Source organism: Neodiprion virginianus, chromosome 5, assembly GCF_021901495.1.
Source record: "Neodiprion virginianus isolate iyNeoVirg1 chromosome 5, iyNeoVirg1.1, whole genome shotgun sequence".
In the NCBI taxonomy this organism is placed as follows: Eukaryota; Metazoa; Arthropoda; class Insecta; order Hymenoptera; family Diprionidae; genus Neodiprion; species Neodiprion virginianus.
In genome coordinates, this window is record NC_060881.1 from 2,988,419 (window position 1) to 3,001,644 (window position 13,226).

Here is a 13,226-nt window from a genome sequence, read left to right on the forward strand (position 1 = left end):
CATTGTAAGGACAAACGAATCAGCAATTTCCCTTCATGAATATCCATGAAAACGGAAACGAAACTTTTACGAACCTTAGCTTCGTTGCTCACGGTCGGTTTGTTGGCAAACTGTACTTCCGTCGCTTTTAGTATTGTATTTTCTTCAAGGATTGTTGCTTGCGACTGATTGTGACCAAAGGGCTGGAAAAATTTCAAAAGTGCATTTTAAAAGGGTTGAATTTATTCGGCTTAATCATTATGCTTTATATCAAGTGTAACGATGCAAATGTTTATAAAACACAACAGTCTGTTTCGTTTTACCTTTTTGCCATAGAGACACTGATAGAATATTACACCGACGCTCCACACGTCAACCTTCGACGATATTTTTGGAGGGTTTTTGCCAACTACGAAACACTCGGGAGGCAGATACCTGTGATAAACAATTCCATGTACATGTAAAAATAATTGGGATTAAGTGTAGCTTGGACTTTGAGGAACATACGTTTCCCAGGTAATTCTTTACGAAAATACGCGCTTACCAATAAGTACCAGCCCCTTGAGAGGTTAGATCCATACCATGGTCCGGATTATAATTCTCTTCGTCCATTACTTTACTTAATCCAAAGTCTGTTATTTTAATTTCGCCACACACGTTTCCTTCGGTCAATAAAATATTTCCTATAATAAAAAGACAGAATCCAAAATTATTATCACAACTAATAAATTGAAGAAACGCATTTGAAAAGATGGGACTGCGATGTATGGAATCAATAACCGTCAGGTCAAAGTTTCCACGTTTTTTGTTTCTAGATGTAAAGCTCAAATTATATCAACTTGGGTGATTACCTGCGAGTAGAGAGTTAGATTTCTGTATCTGAATGGCGAGTAAAAATGATATATAAAAAAAAAGAAAAAAAAAGCAATGAGTGGACATGGCAATATGTATGTTTATCAGTCCAAAGAATATCGCAAATCTAAACAGGAAAAAAATTTCTAATCAAGACCATCAACTGCTACCATAAGATTTCAATATTTTTTAATATTACAAAACGTTCGCGTCAGAGATAACCTTGATTTGTCGAATCTCACGTCAACTCTATATAGGTATACTATATCCGAATGAGATAATCCAATGATTACTGATCAAATATACACATGTTACAATTCAGTATGGAGGTGGGAACTTTTTCCTCATAAGATTCAAAAAATTGTACAGCATTGCGCAATTTGAACTAAACGTGTGGTTTTTATTTCCATTCCTTATTTATTTGTTGTGTGGTCAAAAAGTTTCAAGTTGTTACCTGGTTTCAAGTCGTAGTGAATGACAGGTGGTTTTATTTCGTTGAGGTACTTCAGTGCAGAAACAACCTGCATGACAATTGATCTCGCTTCCCTCTCCGGTATAGTTTTATGCTAATAAATACATAGATTTAAATGAATTTAATATACAGCACATGGAAGATGCAAGACGTGTTTTTAAACATTCGGATGTATTTCTCAAAGACTGATCAACTCACCTGTTTGAGGTAGAAGTCTAAATCATGACCATCGCAGTACTCTAACACTGTACAGAACGAGTTGGCATCAATCTCAAACACGTCGTACAATTTAACAACACGTGGATGATCTAGTGCCTTGTGTATATTGTATTCCCGCAGCGCGTGCCTGAAAGAATAAGTAATATTTGTGGCGTGGGTTGGTTTAATTACAGCCTTTCTCTAGAACAAACTCCCGAGTCACATTATATCATTCATCTTAAAAAACAGATCATCCATTATTGTACTCACTTTATATAGTTAGCTTTTTTGTCTTCTTTCCAGTCTTTATTAAGTTGATGTACCTTGCACGCTACGTAGCGTTGTTCCTTCAGATCAAATGCCTGTAAATGATATAAGCAGATCAGGTACAAGTCTAAAAATTGGAGCTTGAATTCCTGTAAATATTGTTCGTAATAAGTGGTGAGTGATAACAACACTTCTGGTATAATGGAAAAGAAAAAAAATTCCAATTTAGAATACCACGCACGCGTGCATTCACACATAGTATTTCACGTTTTCATATAATCTGTCCAAATTCTTGCCTTATGGACTTCGCTAAAGCCGCCTTTGCCTAATAGCATGAGTAAAAGGTATCGCTCGTTGAGTACAGGATGAGAGTTGAAGCGCGATTGGTCCTCGTTGTGTATACGTTTCAGTTCTCTAATATGCAAGTTACGTTCTCGTTCAAGCTTCTCCATCTCGAGTTGCAGATCTGCGTCTTCTTTCTTCAGTGCACTTTGCCTCAGCTTCAAAAGAGAACAGAGAAAGCGGAAAACAAGCAATTAGTAAACAAGAATGAATACAAAGTTCTAAGATTTTATGAAGGTTCTTGGAGAGTTACGCTTTTACTATTATTTACGATTAAAAATATTCTCCTTGTTTTAAAGAGCATAAGAAAAAGATGGGGCACCTTTAATGCATCAGTAAATTATCTTACCTTGAGTATTTCATCAGCCTCGTAGTATTCCTGCCACGTATACGATCCTGGCACAGCGTCCGGCTTCAGAAACGTAGCTTCGGTACCATTATGCAGAGAAGGTTGAGGTTGGCTCCGTTTCCGTCCCGTCTCACTATTAGATGGCCTTTTTTTCAGAAGCAATTTCTTCTGTTTATCAATTTCTTCTCTTTCCAACGTTATTTCTTCTTGCCGCCGCGCCAATTCTTGAAAAGCGTATCCGTCCGTCCAATTTTCTTGAAAAGTTGCTCCTACCCTCTGAGTCACAAACTGACCTAGCCTCAGTCTATTTTGCATGCACTTTTGTCTAGCTTCTTTTTTTTCTATGTTTGATTTTTCTTTTAATAACTTCTTTACAACGTCTATACACTTATTTATATGCGATTTGTGCTGCTCAATCACTTTCTGCTGATTAGCCATTTGATGCCTAAGTTCCTCTGTAGTCTGGAAAACGTGTAAAATCCGTTAATACCTCAATCAAGTTATCCTAGAGAGGAATGGTTATTTAGTTGTAAACTGTGAAAGTTACTTGTTTTTTATGCGAATACATTGACACGTAAAAAAATTGTAGGTTAAATCAAGTGTTCAGCAATTGACTTCATAGTTCGACAAAACTTTGATACTGTACTTACTCGGTTCAATTCGTCAATTTTATTATTACGTAACTCCAGATCTGAAGACGCTTGTGTTTCAAATTCCTGTATCCTCTGGCAAGTAAGCTCCGTCTGAAAATAACGCAAACAGTCCTTAGAGATTCGTGACCTTTTACCAATGTAACGTTTGATACATTTGTCAGCACAGTTTCATGAATAGCAGTTACTACCTTGTTGCATTACAAAAAAATCATATTACATTAAAACAGAGAAACGATGTTTGAAAATAATTACTCCGAATCTTTTTAACAGGCTCAGAAATTAGTTTCTGAGAAAATGGTGAAAGTCGGAAGTGTGATTTGTGGTACTTTTCGACAAAATGTTGATTTCATAGAATATTACAGAATTAAGATAGAATAATTGTTACTTTGTGAAATATAGTTTAAACGAGATGTAGAAACATATCTCACAGGCAGCAAAGAAAACACCAAAAATGTAGGCAGAGGGAGAAGAAGACATGAAACTTAGAATTTATTGTTACCTGTTGGCCGAGAAAAGAAAAAGAAAAGAAAACATTAACTGTAAAGATGAAGACAATTAAATGGATGCGTTTAATACCATCACAAGGTAGCTCCCATATTTCTATGATGACAAATTGTAACAACGTTGCGATTTTTGCCAGCAATAAGCTAGCTCAAGTCTCTGCAGACACCCAACAAGGTGAAGGTCTGGCTAACATGCTTAGCTAGTACTTCTTCCGAGAAAAATTTGTTCTTCTCAAAACCCACAATATTTTTAATCATTATGGAGGGGAAATTTTTTTCCTCAACTAGACATATGAGTGAAGAAGGATACTCGTTTCACTCAACAGAGACAGACCAGACCTTTCTCGTTAAGTGCTTGCAGGAACAACCGAATGGTGCTTACATTTGGGGTGTTAGTCTTCGCTTGCCTGACCTGGCTTGTCCTAGGGAGGTTGGTAGGCCTTACCTGCACCTGCTTGCTGACCATCGAGCTTGCAGGTTGTGTAGAGGCTGGTGGAGGGGGAGGTGGAGGCTGTGGATGGGGTCGCGGTGGCTGCATCAACGACGAAAATTCCGCCACCGAAGAATTCGGTGTCGTTACTTGAGGCGACAACAATTGCTGCGGCGACGGCGGGTACTGAATGATAAAAAGATCAGGTCAGAGCATTAGCCACAGAATTATTTCTCAATCGCTGGCGTAGCGGATGATCTTTAAAACTGAATAAAAAATCTGAACAGAAAGAAGCTGATAAAAAAAAAAACCGCGGACCCGAAATTTAACAAATTATGCAGCCAGGATATTCAAATACTAATTTGATGGATGAACAAGAAAGGTAAATTAACATGCTCAATAATGAAAGAACAACGATCTGATAATTTTCTACTGGTTTTGCAGCACCGGTAAGGAATATGCACATAAATCGTTTTACAAGTATGGCGAAGCGCAAGCAAGAAAATCACTTTCTTTCAAGAAAAATCGTCTTTATTTCTCAATGTAGGCTACTTTGAGCTCCGCACACTGGGTCCAACTCGTTTACAACAGTAATGATCTCCTCATTTGACGAAATTTGTTTTCCCCAGAGCTAGAATTTCAGGTTTAGGTATAGGAAGAAGTCAGAAGAAGCCAAATATAGAGATTACGGTGGATGGCAGCAACTGGAACTTTAATTCGTGTAGTTTCGCCATTGCGACATTCGATTTTCGTCAAATGAGTGTATTGCCCTTGTGAAGAAGCATGTTGAAGGTCTCAAGATTTTGCACTTTTTGACTTTTTTTCCCCGAAAACAAGTGATTTTCTTACTTTTCTTATCATACTTATAAAACGATCCGTGTACATTGGAAAGTTGTACTTGACAATAAAATTCACTTGATTTTTCACCTCCCACCCCACATTACGACATGTAAGCCCAAGACTGAACCTCGGTAAATCAGATTGTCAGGGATAATTTAAGGAATAATTGCACCAGTCGACTTACATAAGTTGCAAAAAAGTAGATTACATTTTTCAGTATCCTAAGCGTGCAAACTTATAATTTTCAAGATACCGGCATATTTAGAATAAAACATATTCAAAATGCAGCCTTATTGCAATAAATTACCTCTAGTCTCCACTCGTAATGATTAGTTAAAATTTTACGAAAAAAAATATAGCTATTTCTTAAAATGTACTTTTCCTTCACTCCTCAATATGCAACAGGTTCTTCTTTATCTTGTCTCTTTTTTCGGCAAAAAAAAAAAAAAAAAAACATTAACTCTTGAATGGGCTTGGTTAAAAATACACAATCTATATCATCGAGCGATTAATTTTGCTTTGAGTTTACGAGGGATCATCAAAAAGAACCAGTGATTTTCACCGAGTTTAACTCTCTATAAATATCTGTGCTAAAGCGTATCGATAAGACTTCATTGCGAACAACCAGACATGACACACTTCTCCTAGGAAAAGCTCTTTTCTTTTTATCAAAGTGTATACCAATATCCCTATCGAACTAGACATGATGTGCAAATTAGATACGAATAGGAAGAAGTCGTGACATGACTATGTGTAAACTGACCATGGGGTATCCTTGCTGGGGGGAGGGGCTCTTAGCTCCCGTAAGTCGAATCGGACTGTTCCCTGGATGTTGTTTGGCAAAGTAATCGTTGATCTTCTTGTTATCCAGCGCAGCAACTGAGCGAGCCCCCTTGCCCCCCACAGGTCCCCCTGGCACCCCCCCGACCCCGTCATCTACCTTGCGTTTTCTCTTCCTTTCCGACGGAGTCCTTGGCACCTTCTCCGGAGTATTGGGGTCCACCTCCTTGTCACTATGCGACGAGCCTGGAAAGTTGATATTGAATAAAGGCGGGTGTTTGCATTTTGCGTAAGACATTAATATCTATCTGTATATTTTTTTTGCCTTTTTTTCTTTGCTACGCAGCATGAAAAAAAAGAAAGTTTACTCTATACTAGTGCTTACCGGTGCTCATGTTTGAGTCTTGACTATGAACCGACTGACCAGAGTTTACAGTTGATTGGGGTGCCATCTGAATTTGTGATCCAGCAGACATCTGTGTGTAAAAAATTCAATGATATCAGCAAAGATTAGGTATGTAAAAACGTTGGGAAAAAGAAACGGGGGAACAAAAACAACAACAATAACAAACAAAATAGGTATCATCTGGTTATTTACATATGATTTTATAATCCATCATTGAGGAGGGTTGAAAAAGATCATCAAAGATTGAGTGAAATAAACATAATGAAATAGACTATGGATACATTGATAATAAAAAATATACATAAGGCGGCACATACACAGGTGCTGGGGGTGGGGATATGAGACAAGTCACACGTACACGCATAAACCTAAGAGTGGTTGTGAAAGAGAGAAAGAGAAGAAGATAGAAAGAGAAAGAGTGACATAGTAAGAGTAAGAGTAAGAGAGAGAGAGAGAGAGAGAGAGAGAGAGAAAGAGAAAGAAGAGGAGGCACCTTCCAGGATGGTTCACGACAGAGCCCCATAATCACGTTTGCTGTTCGAACCAATCGGCAGTATGTCAACCATTGGCACGATTAACGAATGTTGCGATAAGTGGATGAAAAAAAAAAAAAAAATTCCAGGTAAAGAAAAACCACACTTTGAATCCGATATGCAAGTGTGAACGAAATATGCAATATATGTTTAGTGCTAGAGGAATCACGACAAAATGGAGGTCCCTAGTCAGAGGGGGACAGGCAGAAGGGCAAGAGGGGGGCAAGTCGAGACGGGTGCAGGGAGGGAGGGAGGTAGGTAGAGAGAGCGAGAGAACGAGAGGGACACGCAAGTTCGTTGCGAGGCGGCGCGGGACAAGAGCAGCGTCCGCCGCATATACATACATTCATACATTTGCACACGCACATTGTACACATGCATAGATACATGAACTCATACATAGATCGCATGGATCGTGGGGTCTCTCTTTTGTACACCGTAGCGCGCGCGAACACACAACAGTCTCGAAGACAGTTTTACTTACTATAAAATACCTCTCTGCTCTCTCTCTCTCTCTCTCTTTCGTTCTCGCCCGTTCTCCGACGCTCATAGATCTATATAATATGAATAGATGTACGTACGAATGCGATTAAAATTGAAACGAGAAAAAAAAAAAACACGCGCAACGTGCGTAACCATAGATACTAAAAATCAAGAATGCATATAGGTAGAAGACGTACTATGCGCAAAGGAAATGTTACAAGCATGGGTAGATGGGACGAACAGCTGAGGTTCTGCGATTGATAGTAGAAGGGCAATTCAAGTTCTATGATATCCTACGAGTACATGTAACACGAATGTGTTAGAAATTTGGAATACCGCATTGTTTAATGGCCGGTGCGTCTCGTAGTTGTCATCGTCGTTAATGTCCGACCGTACATGATCCTACATATATAGATACATATCTATGTGTGTATATATATATACACGCGTGCCGCATAGAACACCGCGAGAAACAAGCAGACCTCGTCCGTTCCTCAGTTTGTCTGCCTGCTTGCCTGTCTACCCACACCTACTTACCCATCTGCCCCTGCCTACCTAGTTTAAACGTGGTATTATTGCTCGACAAGTTGGTGAATCTATCTGTTCATCTAACTACATATTTACCTATCTATCTATCCATCTGTTAACTGCGTCATAACAACAATGATGTTTCCTTCCAAGTTTCCCTTCGATTCATTCAAGTCATTTCGTAGATTGATAAACGACGTAAGTACACAGGCTAAAAACCCAGAATCAGGGCATATTTCTTTCAAAATTAAGTCATCGGGACGTTGTTACGTTTCCATAAATAGACTAAACTAAGAAACTATCGCGTAACACGCGACACGCGCGTGTGTATTTTACTAATCTTGACGGGATGCATTTTGTACGTTCTTTCCTGCAAACAGACGCAAACACGACAGACACACGCCGACATCCGTGAGTCACCAACGTGAGGATTATGTGTGTATATACACACGCACGCACGCACGCACGCACGCACGCACGCACGCACACACACACACACACACACACACACGCACACACACACACACACACACACACACGTATATATTCATGGGAAAAGATGATGCAGGAACATATTACATATCTATTCCGTGCGTAATACGAACCCAAATGAATAAGGGACATGTGCAGTGGCAGCAGGGGTACCGAGTTTAACCCCGGAAGCCAGGCGTAGTCGCGGCCATAACCGCCGCTGCCCTGCTCTCCACGTTCCGTAGGTCGGTCGCGAGGCGAGACGAGACGAGGTGCGGTGCGGTGAGGTGGGTGAAGTGAGTCGAGTCGAGTCGAGTCGAGACGAGGCAAGGCGAGGCGAGTGTCTATCTACTTCACAAACTCGACCGTACGACGGCGGCAGTAGCGCGACGTGTTTAATAAGCTCGGTGCTCTGCATAGGTAGCGGATAAAAGTATTACAATCGTGATAATAATCGTAGAAATCGCGTATCTAACCGCGATCGTAATAATCAATGACCACGACATCATTATCATCCTCGTCATCACCGTCAACATAATTCCGTGTATTAAGAATACCGTATACGAAGTTAGCGATGATGATACGGTCATAAGAGTAGCAGCAGCAGCAACAGCAACAACAACAACAACAACAACAACAGCAGCAGCAGCAGTAGTAGTGATAGTAGTAGTAGCAGTAATAGTTTTTCTTGTTTTTGTAATACGATTTAGTAGGTTGACCGAAAAACGCGATCACGTCAATGACGACAGATTCGCCTAATCGAAACTGAACTGTCCAACCACCGTGCGTTCGCATACTACTACTCTCTACCTCTCTTAACGGAGAGGTTTCTCCTCTATACGTACCGGCAAATGAGCAACGCGAGAATCCGAGATGCGGCAAAAGGTGCAACCTCCACCCTCCCCGGCGTTAACCGACGACGACGACGACGACGCCGCCGCCGCCGCCGCCACCGCCACCGCCGCCGTCGCCGCCACACCACCATCACCCTCCCCTTCCTCTCGCCTGCCTCGATATCACACAACAGAACGAACGAGAGCGCGCGAGAGATGCCCGGAGGTGAGGGAGGAGAGGTGTGTGTGTGCGTGTGTGTGTGTGTGTATATATACCGGGGTGACGGCGGGGCGGAAGGGGGAGAGGAGAGGGCGTATGAGACATTCCTTCGGTGAACAGCTCGGACACGCGTGTAAGTGAGACCGGTAAAATCAATGTGGCGGAGTGCTCTGCGGCCTTCTCTCGACTCAACGTGTTGTGTGCCGGCAGGCGGGGGGCGGGAGGGGAGGAGAGTTGAGCCAGAGGGAAAGAGGGGCGGAAAACGGATGGACCGACGAACGAACGAACGAACGAACAGACCGAAGAACCAGCCAACCAACGTATACTGCCGAGCTTATGCTGTTTCTGCTTTCGACTCTTTGCTTGCTCCGTTCTATTCAAATTCAATCTGTCGGTTGTGCAAAGTTTGTTTCTCTGTTTGTTATTACAGACGTTTGGAGTTGACATCGCGGTAGTTCAACGATCACGCCATCGTTTAGATTCACAACAGTTCTCAGCTCAGCTCGGTCACAATCGTACTCGTTGGATACGTACGTCCTTGTTCCGTATCTCGGGCAGCGTGCGTTAGTTCCTATATTTTTTTTTTTTTTTTTTTTCTGCTTTCCTTTCTTGCTCTCAACTCTTTCCCTCAGTCACTTTGCGTCTTCCCGCTCGCCCTCAAATATCATCCCGGCGTTGTTTTTACCGCCGAGTCAGGTTTCGTATAATACCGACACTTTGTCAACGAGGCGGACGTGAATCAACAGTGTACGTATCTAGTTCGCAAATTAAATATGTTGCCCGTGGTTTAGTTATCGACCGTCCGTTAGGAAGATCTGATGAAATACAACGATGTGTCGGGTGGTTTTCTTTTCTTGTTATTCAGGTTTCAATTTTTATCGTACGTAACTATCCAAGGTAGGGTAAACGCGTGTTTTCGAATGAAACAATGGTAATTAATAATAAAGTAACGAGTGTTGAACGAAACCTGCGATATTTGTAGTGAAAGGAAACTTACTTCCCAATGCCGCCGAAACAATGTTATTTATACATACATACGGATCAACGCGAATTACAGCATAAGAGGAGGAGTGGGTCAAGGACCAGCAACGATTAACGCTCATTTAAAATGATATACGTATATGTATAAGTGTATATATATACACATATAAACCCCACACACACACACACAAACGTCGACATTATTGCAGCTTCAGTTACAACTCAACATTTATTGTTCAGTAAGTAAGCATAGGTGCGATCTACTTTTCCGTTCATTAATCTCTTTGAAAACCATCGAACGACGAAATATGTTTTAAACGACAAGAAAGATTCTCACCGCACAAATCTTATTAGATCTCCCGATGCCGGTCGGTAGTCAATATTTCGATTATGGAAGAAAAAAAAAAAAAAATCAATAAAATTATGGAAATTGATTGCAAGTAGGATGAAATCGTCCCCCTTCGCGTCGGTTAATATACAACCATACGCACATACATACACAAACATGAACTGTCAAACAATCGGCAAAACTGCTACTGTAAAATATAACGTTTATCGTAAATTAGTTATTGTTAGAACGATATTAAAAATACAAGTGAAAGTCTATACGTCGTACATCAAAGCCCCCACACTGCATTTTTCTTACAGTACACACACACACACACACGCACGCACGCACGCACGCACGCACGCACGCGCGCAAATACACCCACATGCTACGACAAAAAATGACGCACAAGCGATGAAGATAAATGATTAAAAATTATATTAAATTGTTTATTAATATCGTACGACGACCACGACGACGATGAGTGTGAGTGTGAGGATGAGGATGAGGTGGGGGGAAGAAGAGGGACGGGTTTTAAGTACGGACTGCTGTCTCTGTAACTTGTGTGGCGTGTGGTTGGTGTACCTGAGATAGCTGACCCTGGACTTGACTCGTAGACGAGGACGAGTTCCTGTGATCTGGACGAGGAGGGGCATTGTCGCGTCGAGTCCAGTCTATACCCAAGGCAGTGGGCTGCCCGCACCTGCCAGGATTCGGCGATACCGATGATGGGGATTGCGTGCTGTTAACAGCAGCATTTTTCGTAGCAGACGCGTTGTTGTTCGGACCTGCACCCTGAAATCGTGACACGGCTCTAATGCTGATGTACATAAATCATTTCGAAACATCTCACACTAGGTACATACAGCTCTTAACACGTTATACATTGATAATAATTTCATTATTCGCCCACCCAAAAATCCAGATAAATTATTATTAATTAAACAGCTCGCATCTTCGGCGTTGTCCTTTGCGAAACAGCGATAATTATAATGGTACATGCTTTGGGAGAGGGGGGGTAAGGGGGGGGTGTGTGAACTATAAATAACAAAGCCCTCAAACACACATTGTTTCGAATGTTTTCATTTTCTTAAAGAAAGAAGAAGAAAAAAAAGTAAAAACGAGGTATGACTTCAGATCATCCAAACTCTATCCCCCCCCCCTCTTTAATGAATGAAAGAAATTGAAAATTCACGCGTAACTTTATCAGCTGTGCCTATAATATTGCAACAATATCGGCGAGGAGAATTACAGAATGAAACGTGAAAATAGGGATATCGTTCAAATTCCCGGATTAAACGATTCGTTTCAACGTTAACGACGATCAGTCATTATTTTATCTGTTCAATCAGTGGAGTCAAAAACCGTCAACATTGCTCCAAGTTTTCCTGGGAGCCGCGCGATCCTTTTTTGCAAATTTCTATACATCCATGGTAAAGCCGAGCTCACTGTTTACATCTGGACTTAACCTTGCGCTCAATATACACGATGTGAAATTTTGTCGTAGTTTACAAAACGCGGCGACGCAACGACATCGATAAGAATTCCCTCCTCGGTATAATTGCGCGAAAAATTACATACATGGATAAATAAATTCATCCACATATCTATATATATATATATATATATATGCATACCACACGTCATAACCTCAAACAAATATTCATATACTGTCGGTAACTTATACCTGCAGAGGTTGTAACGTCACCGCGGGCAGACGACACACGGCCATCGCCATCGACCGGACAGTATAATGCCAGCCACCACTTTTTCTTTCCGTCTCTGCCCCCCCCCCCCCCCCACCCGCCCCTTCTACGCCAAGCACGCAAATCACTCTTCACTATCGTTCGTAGTCCGTTGCACGTATCGAATCCTGCATACAATACCCACAGTAGCGTAAATACGCCGCGTGTAAAAATTATTCGAGAGGAGGAATAATTAAAAAAAAAACAAACAAAAACCCGCACTCGCGCACAGGATACCGTAATATCATACGGATCACGTGTGTTAACCGGTCGTTATCACAAACGTGCATTGATAAAAGACGAATAATGAATCTCTAGTAGAGTTTTACCGAGAAGAGAAAGAAGAAAAAAAAAAAAAAAAACACGCACACGCACAAAAATGGAATGCAAAAGTTGACGAAACTAGATGCGAGGTATAATGATATATAAAATATAAATACAGGTACGCATGTGCGTATGTATAAGCGAAGAGAATCAAATCCGTAAGTACGATACGTAGAGCTTGTTGATTACGTCGTTGACGCGACGTCGACGTTGGACGACGTTACTCTGTACGCATCAGTTATGTTATAAGAGAGTGTGCGTGCGCGTGTGTGTGGGAGGGGGGGGGGGGGGGCGTAAGACCACGCCGCGCTTTCCTGCTGATCGTGAGAGAGTCTGTCTTAACAACAACAAGTGGCGAGGTCGCGCACGCGATCCGACCGAGCGAGTAGAACTGCGCTCTGCGCGAAAAAAGGTTTCCACCTAACCGCAGAGTTGCTCCTACTTATATACGTATATACATACACACGTACACCTATCCGCTTCTTCGCAACCAACCAACCAACCAACCCTTCGCGTTACCCCCATCGCCATAGTCCGTCCAATCGGGCCAAAACCTCCTACGCAACCCTTCGCCATACGAGACTCGTACTGTATACCGTGTATATTGTATATATATACATACCTATGTATATACTGTATAATGTATAGGAAACTTGGTATCGGGACGAATATCGGGCGCGTTGCGTTGCGTTGCATCGCTTATACCACC

The 13,226-nt window shown here is 41.5% G+C and overlaps 1 protein-coding gene across 8 annotated transcripts in view; it reads right to left on the bottom strand.

Annotated features, from left to right (window-relative positions):
• The window catches only part of LOC124304603 (serine/threonine-protein kinase tousled-like 2), a 35,986-nt gene that overhangs the window by 1,293 nt on the left and 21,467 nt on the right, over positions 1-13,226 (bottom strand). For 2 of the 8 annotated variants that reach the window (XM_046763054.1, XM_046763060.1), the window contains 13 exons: positions 11,034-11,243; positions 6,051-6,141; positions 5,826-5,911; positions 3,998-4,231; positions 3,110-3,202; positions 2,460-2,921; positions 2,065-2,268; positions 1,772-1,863; positions 1,502-1,649; positions 1,286-1,397; positions 524-662; positions 303-414; positions 75-182 (listed from right to left, as the gene is read on the bottom strand). In XM_046763054.1, the coding sequence (XP_046619010.1) occupies positions 75-182; positions 303-414; positions 524-662; positions 1,286-1,397; positions 1,502-1,649; positions 1,772-1,863; positions 2,065-2,268; positions 2,460-2,921; positions 3,110-3,202; positions 3,998-4,231; positions 5,826-5,911; positions 6,051-6,141; positions 11,034-11,243 (2,091 nt within the window). Of the gene's footprint in view, positions 1-74; positions 183-302; positions 415-523; positions 663-1,285; positions 1,398-1,501; positions 1,650-1,771; positions 1,864-2,064; positions 2,269-2,459; positions 2,922-3,109; positions 3,203-3,997; positions 4,232-5,648; positions 5,912-6,050; positions 6,142-6,564; positions 6,618-8,220; positions 8,675-11,033; positions 11,244-12,135; positions 12,255-13,226 lie in introns of those variants that run through there. The other 6 variants (XM_046763058.1, XM_046763057.1, XM_046763061.1 and 3 more) reach the window with 6 other exon arrangements.